General features: G+C 38.6%; 2 protein-coding genes and 1 non-coding gene across 3 annotated transcripts; 1 reads left to right on the top strand and 2 right to left on the bottom strand.

Moving 5' to 3' along the window:
• The first annotated feature begins 1,615 nt into the window (after positions 1 to 1,615).
• Positions 1,616 to 1,696, top strand: TRNAL-AAG (transfer RNA leucine (anticodon AAG)). The gene has a single exon. It is a non-coding gene; the product is annotated as a tRNA-Leu (tRNA).
• A 3,198-nt stretch (positions 1,697 to 4,894) lies between these two features.
• Positions 4,895 to 10,782, bottom strand: LOC148869325 (GTP-binding nuclear protein Ran-3). Its single transcript, XM_088969515.1, has 8 exons — positions 10,409 to 10,782; positions 10,076 to 10,145; positions 9,746 to 9,802; positions 9,496 to 9,613; positions 6,290 to 6,379; positions 6,020 to 6,199; positions 5,853 to 5,930; positions 4,895 to 5,384 (listed from the first exon to the last, which is right to left on the bottom strand). The coding sequence occupies exons 1-8, from the start codon at positions 10,409 to 10,411 to the stop codon at positions 5,315 to 5,317; spliced, it is 666 nt and encodes a 221-aa protein (XP_088825641.1). The 5' UTR covers positions 10,412 to 10,782; the 3' UTR covers positions 4,895 to 5,314.
• A 6,535-nt stretch (positions 10,783 to 17,317) lies between these two features.
• Positions 17,318 to 20,302, bottom strand: LOC148869324 (BIIDXI-like protein At5g11420). Its single transcript, XM_088969514.1, has 3 exons — positions 20,153 to 20,302; positions 18,332 to 18,829; positions 17,318 to 18,215 (listed from the first exon to the last, which is right to left on the bottom strand). The coding sequence occupies exons 1-3, from the start codon at positions 20,229 to 20,231 to the stop codon at positions 17,680 to 17,682; spliced, it is 1,113 nt and encodes a 370-aa protein (XP_088825640.1). The 5' UTR covers positions 20,232 to 20,302; the 3' UTR covers positions 17,318 to 17,679.
• Positions 20,303 to 20,581: the final 279 nt, after the last annotated feature.

The raw sequence follows: 20,581 nt of genomic DNA, 5'->3' as shown, positions 1-20,581 counted from the left end.
TGTGAACGATATGTATTTATGATTGGTGTGGAGCATTATTATTGGTTTCATAGCTTGCCACACAGTCGATCATCATGTTCAGCTAATCACAATTATAATTTATAGTAGTGGGAATGCCCCGAGATATAAGAAATGACTTTTTAACCTATATGCACCCAACCGAGTTCCCATTTGCTCGTGAACTTACTGATGTAAATGCATGAGACTGCAAATAGGCTGAAGTGTGGATTCCAGATGGCTTTTGCTTTAGGTTTGACTTTGTTTTGTTTGTTTTTGAAGAGTAAAATGGGAAAGGAATTATGTGATCCCCACTTCATGGTTTTTGGTAAGGAGGAGGAAAATAGGTAAAGTAATGGGGTCTCGACTTAGACGAGAGAGAATCAAAATTGGAGGAAGGTGTTGCAAACAAGACAGAAATGTAAATTTTCTTTTAATCAAGCCAAAGTGGAAATCACAATCACAAATAAAAGGATGCAAAATTTATATATGGTTTAATTGCACTACAAACAGAGCCTTAAAGTCAAAGCATCTATGTAGAGTACTGTGGTGATTGAGCACAGATGGCCTGTATAGAGAAGTTATTCAGAGTAGCTTCATATTTGAGCAGTGATTGCGGCATTTGGAAAGCCCTGGTCGGCTTTCCAGATTTTTACCAAACACAACTTGTGAGGCTTAGATCGGAATTGCCATAAGCCGTGTCTCTAAAGCCCTTCCAAATGGACACAAAATAAAAATTAATGTGTGTAGTGCTGGGATTCTTATTTGTCATGTGGGTAACCTGGACAGAATTTTAATAAGAATTTGATAGGCCTTGAAATATAGGCTTAGTTTGGAAAGAGTACAAATACAAATATGTAGAGTGTCAAAATCTTGTATTTTGTATTATTTTGAATGCATTTGTATTGTACATTTTTGTATTTGTACTCCTTACAAACTGAACCGTAGTAACTAAAGAGTCATTATGAGTAACTCTTGAATAAGAGAGTTAAATAATTTTAATAGGAATGTAGCCATCTCATTGATATTAAATTTATGGGCTTTGGATATATATATTTTTTTTAGATTTGATTAAATACTTTTTTTTCTTTTAATTTAATCAATCTCTAATTGTAAGGATAGAAAATGTAATTAGATCTTCAAATACCTTCATTAGTCTTATATATTATTTGAGATATTAATTCTAATTCTCCCTCATTAAATCCTATATTAAGGTTTTTTTTCTCACCAATAAACAATTAAAAAGAAGAACAATTAATGAATATCATATATTCATCGTATCAAATAAAAATAACTGTGATAAATATAAACAATTAAAAAAAACACAAAAATATATAAAAAATTAGATACATATTAACTATCATAGTCATCTAAAATATCCAAGTGCAGAGCATATGCACATTTGCGGATAAAAGTGATAAAATTGTGACCCAATCAGCATTCCAGTTTTTAATCGGGTCCAAAGTCTCACAACTCCTTACATTGATTCAACGTTCGAGGAATATATGCAATTGAAATCGAGACAGGCCAAATTGGTCTACGGCGCCGGAATGGACTCAAAGTGTTCACTTTTGACTTCAGGTTTTTATTTGATTATAGTGCGAATTTAAATAAAAAAGTTGAGATGGCCGAGTTGGTCTAAGGCGCCAGATTAAGGTTCTGGTCCGAAAGGGCGTGGGTTCAAATCCCACTCTCAACAAAATCTTTTTATTGTATTCGCCAATCCAACGGATTATTTTTCCATTTTACCATAAACAATTTAGGGTAAATTACAAGGACCCCCTTGTACTATGACCTGAGACAAAGATCCCCATATTACACTTGTATTAACTAGGAGAAAAATGTTGTTCATCTTCCCCGACCTTCCTATATTACCCTTTCGTTCCTTCATATTTCTCTCTCTCCCTTTCTCTCCTCTTTCTCTCTCTTGATTTCCCTTCTTGCCCTTCCCCTTAACAGCGTCAAGATTGAACCCATTTAATTCAATCCCGGTCTCTCTCTCTCTCCATTGAGTTGGGGACATGTTCCGACGCCTTGTGGAGCCTCTCGAAACCAATGAACACAATACATCTCTTCATTGCTTCTCTTCTATGAAACCATTTACAAAAGATACGCGGTTTTGGCATATGTAGTCCACGAGTCCAACCACGACGTGACACCGGCTCCGACTTGTTGACTTAGTTGATCGCTGAATTCCCCCATACTGAATCGTTAAGAGAAAGGTTTGCCAAGTTTGTCAATTGTAGCCTCAACTGATCGCTGAATTGCCAGAATGACTATTCATTGTTCTCCATTTTTCTCCTTTGATGATTCAAAGATATTTGAGCAAAGAAGGAGAGAGAGTCATGAGATGGAAATAAATAGAAAAAAGAAGAAAACAAGAACCAAGTAAATGAGGTCGATAATCCAATGAATGTTGGAAGAAATGAGGATATATAGGGAAGGATCAGAGGATTGAGATGGGAAGGGGAGAAAAATTGGAGAAAAATTTCAGGGGAGGGAGGAAATAGGTTTGTTCCGTGTAGATTTATCAAATTGGAGAATCAAAAGCTTGGAAAGAAAATCTGCATAATCTACATATTTGGTAGTTAGTAAGTAGTCGATGGGCGTGATGATGCCAAGACCGTGTATCTTCTGCAAATGGTTTTGGTAGTTAGTAAGTAGTCCACGAGTCCAACCATGACGAACACGTTTAGGTCGGGACGTGATGCCGGCTCTGGCTCCGCAAGTGTTGCAGGGGAGGCGGCTCTGGCTCCGGCCCCATCTCTGCAAGTGCTACAGGAGAGCCTCTGGCTCCATTTTGGGAGAGAGAGAGAGAAAGAATGAGAGGACGGTGAGGAAGGGGAAAAGAAGAAAAGAAATGAAAACAATAGGTTAAATAGGTTTTAAGAAAAAAAGGACAAAAAAAAGAAAAAAAAATTAGTAGGATATTTTGATAATTTAACACATTCCATCATTGACTTAACAGTGAAGGGCGATCTTTGTCTCATGGTCATAGTACTGGGGGGTTTTGACACAAAACAAAGTACAGGGGGATCTTTGTCACAGACCCCATAGTACAGGGGGGGATCTTTGAGATATTCAAAGGTCAAATGGTGCACACAAACACAGTGAGACGGATGTTGCTGTTGCACTGCACCTTGCAAGTTGCAACTAAGTACAAATTGACCCATTTATTAAATGGGCCTTTAATTAGGCCTGGACTCAAACCACAAGCTCAAAAAATGCAGCTAAACCTGATCCACTAACTTTTTGCGAAGCCAAGTCTAGCCTGTTAAAAAATTAATTTGTGCCCATAAATACTCAGATATCCTTGTTTTTTTGTTCCTTCTTATTTGGTTAGAAAGCAGTAAAGCCAGTAATAGCATATTACTGAGAATCTAATCTATTTTATTTAGAAACAAGTATGCTTCAATCATGGCAAAGTTAAATATAAGAAGAAAAAAGTTTGGAAACTCAAACCAAGAATATGAAAAATGAATCGAAGTGTAAATATTACAAATGAATACTAGTAGGAGAGCTATGCATACGCCTGAATATGAGTAAAGAAAATAAAGGATAACATCATAATAGATTTAACCGCTGAAGTGAGATGAGAGATAAGGGTGAGCAATTTGGGATTTGGGTTATAATAAAGTTAAAAAAAAAAAAAATGCTTCATTCATGGCGGGAAGAAAGTTACATGGCTTGATGAAGCATTGTTAGAACATGGAGCTAACTGACCCTTACAAGCAATATATGTCGCTCAATCCATTCTGTTGGCCTGCATGTAGCATTAACAAAATTTACTATCTTAGTACTATCGGAAAATATCATTATGTATATTATATGCAGCTACATTGTTGAGGCCTGCTAGAAGTGCTCTGATTTCGGGCATCATAACTGTTGATGGGCACAGCATGGTTTGCCTTCAGCTTTGATGATTTCTCTTTGGATGATTGGAGGATGAACCCACCCTCGTCCTGCATTGCCTGTGTGATTGTAACTGGTGTTGGATCCTGTGTGATTATTATACAAAATTTACTAAAGTTGTCCTGCATCATCACTTGCTTGCTCTCATTGACCCGTAATCGAGTTAGCCATTTGGACATGACCGTATGAATGGGCTTGGGCTGTGTTCAGGCCTATTTGTGCTGAGAAGTGAGAACCAAGGCATATTGTATAAGGGCACTTGAACATAAAGGGGGAATCTTTTTGACAAAGGCAGCATTTGACTGTGTATGCCCCTGATATGAACTAAGGTGGTCCTCAGTTCCTACCAGAGTACCAGTTATTATAAGGCCCAGATCTGTCTCACGGGCCAAAGCAGGCTGCAGCTCAAGCACCACCAAACCTATAAATACTATTATGTTTATGAAAATTTACTTTGCCAATTTCCGTTAAATTAAGATTGAAGATTTTACCTTTAAAACTCCGTTAAATTAATATTACAGATTTACAGTTGACCTCTGTCCTCTGTTGGCTTGGGATCGAATCTGTACGACATATCCCGTTGAATTAAACGTTTGCCAGTGCCCGACATTTTCAGACTTGTAAAGAATAATAATTCAATATCTTAGAGTCGGAGGGTAAGACGCCTCGAAGTTTCTCATTTTCGGGTTGCAATGCTTTACAATTTATACAACTCTTTGATCAGTCAGTTCAGTCATGGCTTTTTTCCCTGAACAAGCTAAAAGCTACCCCATTCCTTCAATGTAACATTCTAATCCATCTTCTTTCCTGGCAATATTCCCCTAAATGTTGTTGAGTTGTGACCCAGATGTGTAACATTTAACTCAACGGGATCCAGAAGCCAAACTGCCATCCCAGATAATGGAAACACAGCCACGACCAGCATTTAGTACTTTTACCCGAACAAGAGATTAGTCATCAGACGAATATTTTGATGACCCATCCATCCAAAAGTCCAAAACCATGCAAATCATTTGAATCAACGGGGTATAACAACCAGTCTGTCAATTCCACAGAATGGGGGCAACAGCCTCTCTATTCGTGGATCACAATCAAAATAATAAAAATGACGGTAACACTTCTTAATCATTCACGCAGCCGGTCGTCTAATAAGAAAATAACTTCTACGATCACCTACAACCGTTGATCATATAGCAGTTCTAAAAACTAAATAATTTCATCCCATAACCCTCGACATTTGAATATAAACCACCTAAGCAAACCCATTCATGTATTCTAGAAAACTTGTGAAACCTAGGCATGAATAATGCTTAACAAAGGTAAAGAGAATGAGAAGAACAAAAGCTTTGATGCCTCTCTATCCTCCTTTCATCGAATGCATCATCGCCGTCATCCTATCCTCCTTTCACTCGAATGCATCATCATCGTCATCAGGGAGAGGCTGACTAGCAGCAGCAGCGAGCTCAGCTTCATGCCTGTAAAACCAAAAACACACACACAATACAAGTTCAAGATGATTTCAGTCAGACAAGAGCAACAATGTTCTTTGAGCAATATGTCTATGCGAGAGTATGTAGGGAAAAAAATGTATTTGGGAATTGCAACCTTAAATACTAAACTAAACATTTCACGCTTCAGGTATAATCCACCCTCCCCCCCACCCCCCACCCCCCACCCAAAAAAAACATAGAAAGTCCAACTAAATCATAATGGATGAATACATGATAAAGTCTAAAGTCTTACAAGCTCCCATTTTAAAGTATAGATGTTCTAACATTGGATGCACAGGCACCAAAAACATGCTTCTTGGGTAATGAACAATTTGCCCCAAATTCATAGTTGAAAAAACCCCCAGATTATCTTCGATTCATTGGATATTTTTCACCAAAAGTTGAAAGACATGAACATGAAAAAGTAGGCAACTAAAGGACCAAAAATCTTACTGTTGCTGTGCAGCCAGATCAATATGCACTTCAGGAGGGGCAAGAGCTGGAGACTCAACAAAGTGGAGATTAGGATCCCTGTGCCACAAAAACCAATATTTAACATCCAATCTCCTCATATCCTTTAAGAAAAAGATTAATACAAACTAAATATATAATTCCAGTACCCCGCAAGCTTTCTGGCAAGATATAGGAAGGGCTTCTCAAAGTTGTAGTTGCTCTTTGCTGAGATCTCATAATATTGGAGATTCTTCTTCCTGTGGAACGTAACTTGTTTTGCCTTTACTTGCCTGTTCTTGACATCGACCTTGTTTCCGCACAGAACAATGGGGATATTTTCACACACACTGTGGTTCAGACAAAATGGTCAAACCATAACATCACCGATAAACATCTAAAAGAATAGGAAACATGTCTCCATAAGTTCTCAGGCATACCGGCAGAGATCACGGTGCCATGTAGGAACATTCTTGTATGTCAACCGAGCGGTAACATCAAACATAATAATCGCACATTGCCCATGGATGCTGCACAAAGCAAATACTAAATTTAGTAGAAATATTTAACATACTTAAAAAGAGAAAGCACAGAGCCATCACCAGTGAGATAGATCAATGCATTTATGTGAATCAGAAAGGAACATGATACTCAGACCAAGATTTCAGTTTAGAAAAGCTTCCTCGTTGGAATGCTTTTGTCAGTAATACTCTTGAAAACATTATTCAGCATAGGGCTGCAAACGGATCGGATCGGATTCGGTAAGGGCATATCCAACCCAACCTGCTAAGAATTTTGACTGATCCGAATCCAATAAGGATCCGTTGGATTTTCAAAGGTATGATTCGAATTTGAATATATTATCGGATATCCGATTCGATTAGAATTATATTTATAAAATATAATAATATAAATAATATATAGAATATACATATATAATATGTAAATAATTTAAAATATATAATATATCATAATTAACAGATCGAATCGGGTCATAGCAGGTCAGATAGGCCAATATCCGAATTTGATCCATTGAGTTAATGGATCGGCTTTTCTGATCCAATCTGATTTGCTAGGATCAGGAGGGATATCCAAATCCGCCTCTCAACGGATCAGTATCGGATTCGGATTGGACCTGATCCAACTTATTTGCAGCCCTAATTCAGCATTCCAGTGACTTGTTGGAACAACAATTTCAGATTGACCAAAAAGGTCCAATGTAGATCTGAGTGCAGAATACCTATTGCTACCATGAAAACAAATCTTCTATCACATAATTGACAAATACTTATTAAACAACTTTTGAGTTTGAACAAACAAAAAATACCACCATTGTCAGACAAGCCAATTGCATTGCATGGTACAGTATGGAGCTTACATGGTGTAGACAACTGACCATATAGACAATCTAGAGGGTCCATCAGTTTTCTGCTATGGATTTACAATGCGAGTCCTGGAATACTGGGATTGCTTATTTGATTGCCAAATGCCTACAAAGCTCTCATCTGTTTGAGTTCAAATTTCAGAAATCTGGCCATCCCCCTACACTAGAAACTTCACAAGCACAAGAGATGCCACCCCTTATAATGTCAAGAAACATGAGAGGAGCCAGTCAGCTTAAAATTCTCACAGTCCTACAGAGTTAAACACAAAACAGTAGTAGTTTGAGAAGATCTCTCACTGATGATATTGTAAGATCTCATTAGTAGCTTGAGAAGATCTCTCACAAATGATATTGTAAGATCTCAGCACAAATCTCATCCGATATTAAAGATGCTGTAAGATCTCACAACTGCTGTTCTTCTAGAATATGTTAGTTATCTGATCTTATCATCTCAACATTTCCACGAGAGACAAAGATGATCTTAAAGTCAAAATACATCTGCTTACACCTCCTTCTATTTCTGTTGAATTTTCATCCCTGTTGAATTTAAAAGGGAAAGTAGGTTTTTCTACACCATAACCAACTAAACTTCTAAGTAAAGGGGGCTTCTATTTTTTGTCAGATAAGATCCAAGAAAGATTTCAATCATGTTTGATAAAGAACAAAACAGAAAAGGGGATAGTTGGAGAAAGGTACCCTCTCAATTGTCAAATTTTAATATAAAAAACGTTACATGATACATATATATGGTACATGTCCCTGGCTCAGCATAACTTGTAAATTGACCTGCGGAATCATCAGTTCGGAGATGGGGTTGGGAGGTCAAACGGCGTCCCAACTTCAACAAAATATAATCATCAAAAGGGGGAGCTTTTCCCCTGTTATACATGATATAATATATAATCACACAATTTATAAAAAAAAAATGGCATAATTATCAAAAGGATAATTTCATATCAATATCAAAAGAAATGAGTTATCAGGATAGTTATGTAACTGCAGCTTTATATAACAACCAAAAAATTTAAACATCTGAGTATTATGAAAAGAAAATTGAAACTAGAGATAATGACGTCAGTGAATTTATTGATATCCAAGTGAGGGAAAGGGAAAAAAAAAAGTTAAGACAAGTACAATCTGTACCGTTATCCATAAAGAATGAAAGGGTGGGAACCACAGTCCATAGGTTGAGACTCATACAACATTACAATCTAAAGTATAGTACAAGGTTATTACAAGGTGGAAGGTCCAAATATGGAGCTTGCTGTTAAGTCCTGTTGCTACGCTATACACTAAGATATTGGCTATCTTGGTGTTTTGATCAACAAGTTCAACCTGCATGCTGAAGGTTTTCTTTTTTCTTCTTTTAGCTTACAACATGCTGAAGATTTTGATTCCATAAAAGATGTCTTCTTTTCTGTACTCCTATTTTAGATAGTACCTAATTTATATGTTATAACATATTACCACTTGACAAACGCCCTCAACTAGCCCAGCTTCAGCCTTGTATCAGAGCTGATAATTCAGTTATAATGGAATTTCCGTGGTAAATTGCACTTGAAAATATGAGGATAACTTCATCAGGCCCATTTCTATATGCACCTCCAATACATGATAGCCCAGGATTACCCAAAGAGTAGCAATTGACGTTCAGCTTGGTCATCCCTAGGGAAGGGGACTCTCATTCTCGCAGCACTGGGTATCTAGGGGTGGCAAAGCTACCTCAATTATAGATTCAAATGATAGATATTTGAGTGCTTCAGTTGTCAACAACCAACATTGGCATTCTCTTTGTAATTATGTCAATGATGATACCTGGTTTGGATTTTGTCAGGAAAAATGCTAGAATTACTTCCCTATCATACACCCCAAAAGATTGCTGTGTAATACACCTCCAGAGGGCGTTCCCCTTGCTAGCGTGTGGAGAAAGGAAATCTGGCTCAAAGAGGTCTGAACTGACAGAGGCTTCCATGTTGATCCAAATACTAGTCAGAGAATAACAACAAACATGAGAACCTAGGATCATAAACTGCCGACATGGTTAAGCTGCAGTCATCACATGTAGACAACTAGTTTCCGCCTAATATTAAAAAAATTAAGAACTCAATGCCAAGACAAACCCAAACAAAGCGTTTCACTCGAATCTAATGATATATTAAAAAAATAAAAGCAGCAACACCAGTAAAATTGGAGATGAAAAATATAGAACACCCAACATATAATATGCTCTAATAAAAGAAAACGAATGAACCAAATGCTTACTAGTATCCATCTCTAAGCCCACCGAATTTCTCCTGACCAGCAGTATCCCAGCAATAGAACCTAATCTTTCCGCAGTTTGTAAAGAAGTCCAAGGGATGAACTTCCACACCAATAGTCGCTATGTTACCCAAAAAAAAAACAAGAATGAGAGAGAGAGAGAGAGTCAGGAATCAGGAACAGATAAATAAAGTAAGCGTATCAACAATACTAAATCGAAAAATAACAGATGAGAACTTGACGATCCACTTACGTTCGTACTTCTTCTCAAACTCGCCAGTAAGATGCCTCTTCACAAATGTGGTCTTTCCTGCATCATGCAAACACTTCCAGATCAGTCGAAAACAGTATCAGGGAAGCTAATAACACCAGAACCAAAACCGATTGCAGTAAGAAGAAAATCAAATATAACCGGGATTTGAAAAACGGTAGGCAGGTCATGCAACCATCACAACTAACAAACAGGACGATCAGAACCCAAGAACAACTCAAAAAGGCACAAAACCAGTAGAGACAAAGAAATAATAGAAGAGACAAATTAGAAAAAATCATATTAAAATATCAAAGTGAGAAAACAAAATACCCGTTCCTCCGTCACCGACGATGACGAGCTTGAAGCTGGGATAGTCAACCGTCTGCTGGTTCGGCAAAGCCTGCAAAACAATACAGAATATAAATCAATGCTTTTGATAGATAAAAGGACTAAAAGGAAACCCCAGAGAACGGAAGGAAAGACTAGAGAATCCCAACTTCCACCACGATGGATAACCCAAGTCGGGCAGAGTGGAGTGCAAGAACAAAACCCTCAGAAACCATTCAAAGGTGAGTTCAGAAACAAACCCAGTAACCCAACAAGAAGAAAAGACGCATTCAAGGATCTGCGCTTGAAAGATCGTTGGGAGATGCAAAGACTTACCATGGATCGCGGCGTTAGAGCAGAAGGTGGGAAGGAAGGAGGAGTTCAGAAGTTGGGTGAAAACAGTCGACCGGGGGGCGGGTGAGTTGAGAAGAGGTCAGGGTTTTTCTTCTCGTAAACGATGCCCTCCTTCGCCTCTCGCCTCTCGCCTCTGCGTTGGTGTTTGGTTTGCTAGAAGGGTCTCGTCTCATGTAGCAAAGGCGTCCTAGTCCTACACGTCGCACTTTAATGGCAACCAGGGCTCCACGTGTTTGTCACATCATCCTCTGAGAAGAAGCCAATAGAATCCTGCCATTTGGCAAATATCAAAATTTGATATTACATGATTGACCCATAATCCAGCCCATGTACGTTAATGGACCGGATATGATTCCATTTTGTAAGGCCCTTTCTCTTGTATATAAACCCGCATTCAAACCCATCACTGGCTCCCCCTCCCTATACGTAAATGGATTTGGTAAGATACGACAAATTTCTTCTTTATGCTTTATTAATAACTAGAAAAGTAGAAATATCATCGCGATATTATAAATTTAATTTGGGATAGGTTTTTTATTTGTTTATTTTATTTGAGACTTACCATATTTTATAATTCACAACTTATGCTTATATATTAAATCGGATTTACGTTTCTTATTTCATTTAAAAAAATTAAATAAGGTTTAATTTGTAATCAACAACATATTTCATCTAAAAATGGGGTCCACTCCATATAAAGTTTTTATAATGACTTTTCTTTCTTAAGTTAGGCTCATATCTATTTGTTTTTATCTATTTTATTAATTATTTAATATTTTTCATTAATTAATTATTTTCTAATTTTTTAATCATTTTTTTATTTATTATATTTTAATAAATTTATATAATGTTTATTCATGTTTTATTATTTTACCATTTCATTAATTATTCAATCATTTTCTTATAATTTAAATACCCATATTCAACTTAATCCACTTTTTACATTTTTTTCTAGTCCTTTTATCTAGTTATTCCATTTTAATCCATTTACTAAATATTTGATAATGTCATTATTTTATTAATAAATTTTATTTAATTGTTTTTACTTGGTTAATCAATTTTGGTTATTTTGTTATGCTAATCTTCCTCTCTCTCTCAATAGTGGCAAAATCTGAACATCTGAATATATTCATACGATAATTTGGGGATTTGTTACTGATTATGAGAAAGATTGGGGGATTTCCCATGGAGATGAGAGAGAGAGAGAGAGAGATTCCCACTTTACAATACAGATTTTTCCCCACATCACACTGGTTTTGCATTCTACAATTAAATATGTACAAATGGAAAAATACAAAATAGAAGGTTTTGCACTCTACATATTTGTGTTTATACTACTTTCAAACTGAGCCAAAAAACACATGTATTTTGGATAGATTTGATCCAAGTTAAAATTTTATTAATGATAAGGTAATTAAAAAACGGTTTTAACTCTAATTATTTATTTATTTATCTACAATTATTATTATTATAAAAGTAAAATCCAAATACCATATATTATATATGATTAATACTTCATTGCACACGTGCTCTTACACTATTTGATATAAAAATTTATCAGATAATAATTCTGATAAATTACTAGATTCTCCAACCGTCAATTCTTTCATCTACAACGGTGCTTGATTCATTGCAAATGTGCAGGCTGAATCAAGCAAGACATACGTTGAATTATACTCTCTTCTTTTATAACTAACAACTTAGCCAATGTAATCTCATCAACATAATTGCATTTTTCATAAACATTTTTAATTAAACTCTGTAATTTATAATAATGAAACAGAACCATGTGATTCGAAATTAAACAAATTAATAAAGTAGCGGCTTTGATAGAAATATTTTTCAAAGTGTGATCAGATCCCACCTTTAAGGGTAAAGTTAGTGCATGCATATCTGCTGCCCTCGCGGCCATGGTATCATGGTTTTAAAACTTATTGATCCGGGTGGTCAAACCTTTTGACTTGGGAATTGGTTAGTTTTGTTTTATACTTGGTTCAGTCTTTTTCCAAAAAAACGCTGAAACATTGAATGAACCGCCGAGTCAAATGGTTGAACCTCTAAATTTACGATATAGGCAGCGGTTCATGGTTCTATAATAAAAAAAGAGAAAATTGTTTTAAGAATTAAAATAGCCAAAAATTGGAGGATTGGCTGGTTAATGGGGAAAGAAAAAGGAATTGATTGGTTGGTGTTCGGGTGATGGTTGAGTTAGTCAAGGATGCCATATGGCTATATTTGCTCCTCATTTGCCTCTCCTCAGGCCATGTTAGCACCATGTGTAACGGAAGAGTACGACTAAGAAGGAGTATCTTGCACGAATAAGGAAGTGAACTATGCCGGGAAAGAGGAAACCTCTTGAAGACTTTGATGGATGCCCTCATCTCAACAACCCTAGCAGCCTTATCCATATGGGACACGGACACCCAACTATAAATAGTTACTCCCCACTCAAGGTAAGGGACCTTTTCTGGAACTGCAGTTTTTCATTACATCTTTGCACTATATCTTCGACTTGAACCAACACAATTTCAACTTGCTCGCCCTGGGCACATCCTTCTCAATCTTATTAACTTGAGCATCGTAGTACCTACCTGGGGAACAACTTTACAAGCCTCTAACATTTATCCTAGTTGCAGATTTCGGTGTGCAGTTTCATCCTTCCACCTCAATCTCGTTTAATTGGCAGGACTATCGAATTGTGTCCTCAATTTGGAACACCTCGGATTGGACTACATCAATTGGTGAGAGGGAAGGAGGAGGCAACTACCGCCGCACTGCCCATCACCATCACTAGGGGTGTTAATTGGACTAGATTTGGTCCAATCCAATCCAGTCCAATGTGACTCCATTATAATGGACCAGGTCCAATCCAATCCAATCAATATTTTGGATCAATTTAGATCAGTCCAATTTAATGTATGGACCGTTTCAAATTCATTTTGATTTAGATTACCCAAACCCGGTCCATTGACACATATTCTTATCGTCTATCAATGGATCAGATATTGGCTTAACCCAATCCAGTCCGATATAAATTTGTTACGGACAGCCCAGGTCCAATCCAATTTGTCTTGTTGGTCCGTTCAATCCGTCCAATTTAATTTTGGACTGGACGGAGTCCAATCCAAAACCAGTGCATTGACACCCTTAACCATCACTATCAGCATCGTTGTTGCCTCCTCCTCTTCTTTCTTTCATTCTTATCCCCGTTCTTACTCTCTTATCTCCTCTAATAATATACATATAGAATCATCTCATCTAACATTTCAACGTGGAATGTTGAATCGCTGACTTGAAAACCAGTGGGCGAAGCGGTTCTATTTTCTGGGTTAATTTTAAAGCATTGAATTGTATCATTTTTTTGCGACCATCCAATGAAACATAGACACATCAGCAAAGGTAATAAAAAGCAGTTTCGTTCACTTCATTTATTTTCATTGTTGGTGTGTGTTTGAGTTTCATTGGGGGGTTGCCACTTGCGAGGGAGTTCCATGGGTGATGGTTGCAAGCACATGTAAAAACTCCTTTATAGGCAATGAAAACAAATTCTTAGTTATTACCAGTGTTCCAATGATAAAGAAGAATTTTGTTTCAACTAACAAAAATGAATAAGAATAGGAAATTCAATCTGAGGCCTTGGGCTCCCAACAACTATTGGGCTGGGCTCATGTTTACATGTCTAGGCCCCTAAGTAGCCCTTAGTTTGGATCTTGGGCTAAAGGACATCATAAATAATGTATTGGCACTTAGACGAGTAATTCAACTAATATGATTTTAAGCCAAGCATGATTCATGAACTTTCTCTTATATAGTGAACATTGAACAAGCTATTGAGGAGGTTATAAACTCCTTAAATCGCTGAAGCTGAAAACCTGAATGGGCTCACGATTACACTGTCAATAGACCTATTCATGAGCCAGGTTTAAGTTTTGACTTTTGCCAAAATTTGAATGAAATCCGAGCCCGATATAATGTAAATCAGGCAACAGGTTTATGTCAAACATCTTATTATTTAATTATTTTATCCACTGAAAATTAAATAAATTAAGCTATAAGTCATTCTCATTCCTAATGGATTTGCTCCTTGGCAAATCCATTTTTGATAGATAATGGGTGGAATATGATGCCCGCTGGGCTATTATCACTTATCACCGACCCTGCTATACTACTGGATATCAACCCGGACTATCTAAGCTAGTTGAAGTCTATGAGACAGAAAATAGAAAATCAATTTAGGAATATTTTAATAAATATGTCAATCAGCATCTTTAATTTGTGCCAATCAAGGCAATCACCGAGACCCATCTGATACAACTCCGGATCTCCTGTCCACGATAACTGTGTTATATCTACCCACAACACACTATCCCTATGAATTGGGAACATGTCCCCTAGCATAATATTATGTAAGAGGATGAGATGTTCTCCATGTGTGGCTGTGATATTATGTGAGTGGACGTGAATAGGAGATCCGGATTCATCTGATACAGTCCATCCGTCCCAACATCCCTTACAGCCATAGTCAAGACCATCATTGCCTAAATGGCCTTAATTTCTTGAATTTGGCTTTCTATCAGGGCAAGTCGGTGCTCACACCCTTCGAGCAGCCCCTTGCAACCTTGCATTGGGAATATCTCCCATATAACTACGGAGATATTCCTACTGCAAGGCTGTAAAGGCTGTTGGAATGGGCTTTGCCCTGACTAAAGCCAGACTCTAATTTCTTGGTTTCATGACTTTCATCTACAATGTGTTAAAGTGAAAGAATTTCTATCAAAGAAAGCTATGATTTGGTTAACTGCCCAACTCAGCGGTTTGCTGACCAAAACCAATAGTTTTGGAGGAAAATCCAATATTTGGGGAAAATGAAATCAGTCACCGAATCGATTCCCAGTTTTTATAGTCCGACTCTCTGGTCCAGTCCAGTTTTGAAAAGCATACTCGAATGTATATTTCTACTGGGATCCCATCAATGGATCCGGCTAATTTATCAGCTAATTTTAATTCTATTGTAGTCGTGTACATGCATTGGAATCTGCTGGTTACCTATTATCCTTATATTAACATCACAGATAGCGTGCCTTATATTAACCTCACAGCAGATTGCAAGCGTGCATTGAGAACATTTTATCAAGTATGGGAGATGTTCTCAATGCCCAGCTGAAAGCGTTGTGAGGTATGCTCTACGTGGATTCCTTCAATAAGATTGAAAGTATCGACATGCTCAATACTCAAAAACTCAATATTGACACTTTTAGCAGCCTATTCTAACAAGGAGTTCTGCTATTCACATTATCCACACGACATTACAACCATAGGATTTTTGGGTAATAGATCCAATTCTGAATTGATAAAATTGGGATCACCTACTAACAAAACATGTACCTTCCAACTCCCTATCAACATCGCGCCGTAAGATGATTGCGGTGTCAGATCATGTTGTGGTGGCTGGAATGTGTTTTATTGGCAGGTGATACGGAAGGACGGACTCAAATTGATAGGGTACGATATATTGAGTTGAGATATTTGGAAACTTGCTTTTGAGCATGTCGGCCACCAACCGATTCCGACGACTCCCGAGAGTCTTAGAGTCAAGATTATTTCATTTTGGCATGTCCTTTAACAGACGCCAAGCTTAGGCCAGGTCACCGCCCAGCGCACACAAGTAGAAATTGGCCAATATGGACGCACAACGTTTTGTTTTATCATATTGACTTGAGATATTTCTCACAGGTCGGCCCATCATTTTATCTGCATGCATTCTTTAAATTTTTACAGGTAGGCTTTATATGCTTTTGTCGTTCTACCATCCAGCTTATGCACATGGCATAGATACAAGCGGTGTTTGGTATGGTTTGATAAACATTATGTCACGGTCGGGAGCATGCACATGGCATGCTCCCGACCCCTTCCTCGCCCCCTATCTTGACCTCGAGCTATGTTGCTAAGGAAAAGTAAGAGCAGAATCAAAGAAGTTGGGAAACATAATTCAAGGACAACCCTTTGAAAGTTTTTTTCATCTCCTCCCTTCATTGTTAGAAAATAATGGAATTTATAGTTTATAGGCCCAACAAACTTAGCAATTACTACAAGATAGCAATTACAAAAAATATCAACTTTTAGAAAATAGAAACTAAAAGAAATAGCAGCTTCTAAAAAATAGCAGCTACTAGAAAATAACAACTGCTAGAAAATAGAAACTAAAAGAAATAGCAACTCTAACTCACTACAGCTAGTTATTTGGGCTGACTCAATAAACTAAAATAAATTAAAATTGCTGCACATGACACATTATCATGTCATCGTCAAATAAACATTTATCCCATCATGTTGATTCGTATACAAAATATTGATAAAAATTGGTTTTGATTTATGTGTGCATCAATGGTTGGGAGAAGCTTCATTTAACAATTATCCCAATGATTAAGCGTTTATTCACTGATCCACTTATGCGAGTTAACATTTAGCTGTTAATAAACAGTTAATCAAGTAATTTTTCTCGGTTTTGAAGACAAATCAAATACAACGGAAGCTATCATTGCAAGTTAATAGATCAGAAAAAAAAATGTCTGAAGAATAAACCATTTTCATACAGAAAACCATCTCCCTACGACACTACTCATTGCATTTGTTTTACCTGCAACCAAGCTTCATCCAGTTTTTATCGTTTAGTTTGGGCTCCATTTGGTTGCTTGTAGAATGGAGGAAAACGTTCGTTTTCCTGAAAATTGCAATTACATTCCACACTAATCAGTTGCTTGTGGAAAAGTGAGTTTAAATTGTAGAAAGATGAATTGAAACACCTACTTTTCCATTAAGTCATTTTTTCAAACAGAAGTTGGTATTCCCAAGAAGTAGATGACTCAGTGCTTTGAATTTGAATCTAAAAGATTAAAACAAACAGATCATGCCATCATTTATTATTGGGAGGTTTCCCATTTCATATCCTGTAATTTTACTGCAACAATGGTTCTACGACTTTGATCAGAAATCAAATTGGGTGCTGCTAATAATACAAGGGGACACTTGGTTACATTTATGTTTTCCTTTTTCTCCTTTATTTTGCCAGAGCTTCACATAGACACTAAATGTCAACTGTCTATGGCACTAGTATACATATTATATATATATTACTGGAACTGGATAATCTCAGATCATGGATCTGTTGCTGGCCTTACAGCAAAAAAACATTCAAGTATACCAGAAGAAGCTAACAATACATTAAGCGAGTGACGGGAACGTCACCTACGGGTTCAAACTCGCCGCGGGTTGCGAATGCTCAGCAACTTTACATCATCGATGACAGGCCCGCAGAGGGAGGCCATGTCGTCGCTCCTCATGGTGTAGAATGTGCTCAGGAACATGATCCGTGTGCGCGTGGAAACGGCCGTGAATCGGAGCACGGCACGCTTGAAGCCTCCCGTTCCCTTCGACTCATATGGGACCTTCACGGTGTTCCGGTCGGCGAACGCCTCGACGACCATGGAGCCTTCGCATTTGTTGTTGGCATCTCCCACTGCGAACGTGAGCGTGTAGACCTTGCCCGGAATGGTCCGAGCTATCTGCGCGATGGCGCTCTCCTTCCCTGCAACGAGCTCCACCGCCCGTCTTCCCTGCGGCACCGAGAAATGCTCGGCATCGATGTATTTCACGGCTTTCAGGGATTCGATCATCCAGCCGGGCAACGGAGAGTGGTCGTCTTCGATGTTGGGTGGGACGAGGACTCCCCACGATGTGTTGGGGAAAATGTAGGGGCCTTCTTCGAAATCTCCATTCTTCAGAAGGTTCTCTGCGTAATTAACAAAAGAAGCCCCTCATTAGTCATTAGAAAGCCCATTCCCCATTTAGAATAAGCCCATGGGCCTAAGAAGATATATATCATAGAAGATAAAAGGTAGAACATACTGTTAGTGGGCCTAGGAGGATATAGGGCCTTGAGAGCCACGGAATCAATAAGAGGCCCACAAGCGGGATCCTCCTCTACACCTGGGTTGTGGATGACTATCTCCACTTCTGGGTAATCAGCCTGGAAGGCCCACGCGTAGGAGTCCCAACCGTTGCTACTGTACATGGTTTGGATGGGGAGGGTGCCGGAGTCCGGCGCCACCGACACGTTCAGCCGCTCCTCTTGCGCACAGGTCCGAGCAGCGCTGAAGGTTATGGAGTAGTACATTCCCTTTATCACCTTCACCTTCTGTTTGATTGAAGCTTCATTCCCTAGCCTTACCGCAAACTGTCCCGCCGGTACCACTAGTAGCATATCACCCTGCTTCTGTCCCGCCTTGATGTACTCGACGAAGCCGGAAAGTTCCCATTCCGGTATCGCGTGGCGGTTGATCACCACCGTCCCTTTCATATCTGATGGCTTGGGCCCGTATTCGAAGTCGCCATTGGGCAGCAAACCTGCATCATCATTCATCAGGACGCATTCAGCAAAACATTTGTTTATTCAGTACCCTTGTTATTCTCTCTAATTACAAGTTGTCACACGACTGGGGACTGAGGGGAATGACAGATATGACTATGGTGGCAGCGGCCAGATCATAGACCAAATGCTAATATTGCGGTGTCACCAGACGGCCACATGGGCATCATTGTCAATCCGTCAATTCAGGGCCAGGTGGTGCATTCATTTATGAGAAAATCTGGGAGCGTTCGTGAGAAGACAAATCTAGCTCGGAGTATTAGGTAGTCACATGGTTGCTCTACGGGGAGGACCACGTACAATTATTCCCTTAAGGTGTCAGTCTGCCAATCAGATGGACCGTAGCGCGGAGATATTCAATATCGTCATCATAACCGTCTGATGCAATTCGAACGATTGTGATTAGTGGGTCAGAATCTTCTTCTAAACAAGTCTGGACGGTTGTAATTTCTTGACAAGGACGCCCGACACCGGGGAGTCGGAAGCGAATAGGACTTTGGCTGTAAAATGTTGCCCAGCCACCGAACACATGTATGAATGACGAATAAAAGAGACAGAAACATTATTTGACGATGAAATGACGTATCTACCCGTGTTACGCTCGAATCTTAGCTTGTAGATGGATATGACTACATGGCTAGATCAGTCATACAGATCTGCCGCCCACCAATCCAGAACATCTACCTAAATGACCAAAGCAGCCTCCGTCAAAGTGATAATGTTGGAAAAGCTGGTGAAACCATGTATGGGTATTTCAGTCATTTAAGTTGGACCAACAATCCGTCTCAATCTTTCGGACAGAATTCAAATTCTTTTGAATAAAATGGAAACGAAGAAAACCAAGGTCGACAGGTCGACAGTTAGACGAGAAGTAGACTCTCTGCGAAACCGCTGGATTGGAATCTGTTTACATGGACTGAGGAGTACACATTCCTGACGGACAGTGCAGCAAATTGCAATCCTGACTGTAAAGCCAGCCTGTCCAATACAATCTGGTGGATTCCGAGAGGGTTCTACAGGCTACAGCTTCGAATCGTCGTTTCAGAGTCACCGGAGAATAGACCGGAGAACTCGCGAAAAGAAGCTTGAATTGTGAGAGGAAGTTCAATCTAGACAAACGGCTGGTCGGAAAAACAAGGGAATCGGACAAAAACCGAACGGTCGAGGATGGGATTTCGGAGACTACTACACAAGGAAATTCCCAGGCAAAGATTGAGAAAACCAAAAAACGAACGGAAAACTACGACAAATGCCTATGCAGTGAAAACTCGTAGGGTGCCGGAGAAGTGTCAAAAGCTTACCGTCGATGAGGGCTACGGTTAGGTGGCAGTAGGAGGCGCAAAGTAGCACCGACAGTACAGAGAGTGCGAACTTAGACATCGTTGCTTGAGAGGGTGGAGAGACTGAGATGATTCGAAGCGGAGAGGGGAGTGTGCATTTGCTTTTATACATGGTTCCCACCGAAACAGCCCTCAGAGTTGCTCCAAATCACGTAAATACCCCTGTTTTTCTACACCTAACGTATCGAAAATATGTGTTAAATAAGATCTAATAATTTTTTTTAATTTATTTAAAATGGAAATTCACGTGGGGGATTTTTCAATTTTGTATAATAACGAATTTACCCTATATTTTATTATGTGGAATTTATCGATTTATGAATTGAAAGCCGAAAATGGATAAGTTCTGGTGGAGGCTAAAGACAAAAGCTGCTCGGATCACATGGTTTG

The sequence above is a fragment of the Nelumbo lutea genome, chromosome 2 (assembly GCF_056320005.1).
Source record: "Nelumbo lutea isolate HS-2025 chromosome 2, American lotus-T2T, whole genome shotgun sequence".
Lineage (NCBI taxonomy): Eukaryota > Viridiplantae > Streptophyta > Magnoliopsida > Proteales > Nelumbonaceae > Nelumbo > Nelumbo lutea.
This window is presented reverse-complemented; position numbering and strand designations above follow the sequence as displayed.

Excerpts from the sequence above, each read along its gene's own strand:
- LOC148869325 (XM_088969515.1), bottom strand. Across the intron at positions 9,614-9,745 it reads GTTTGAGAAGAAGTACGAAC|CGACTATTGGTGTGGAAGTT; the intron begins GTAAGTGGATCG and ends TGGGTAACATAG. Across the intron at positions 5,385-5,852 it reads GATCTGGCTGCACAGCAACA|GCATGAAGCTGAGCTCGCTG; the intron begins GTAAGATTTTTG and ends TTGGTTTTACAG.
- LOC148869324 (XM_088969514.1), bottom strand. The coding sequence starts at position 20,231 with ATGTCTAAGTTCGCACTCTCTGTACTGTCGGTGCTACTTTGCGCCTCC. Across the intron at positions 18,830-20,152 it reads AACCGTAGCCCTCATCGACG|GTTTGCTGCCCAATGGCGAC; the intron begins GTAAGCTTTTGA and ends ATGATGATGCAG. Across the intron at positions 18,216-18,331 it reads TCCTCCTAGGCCCACTAACA|AGAACCTTCTGAAGAATGGA; the intron begins GTATGTTCTACC and ends TTAATTACGCAG.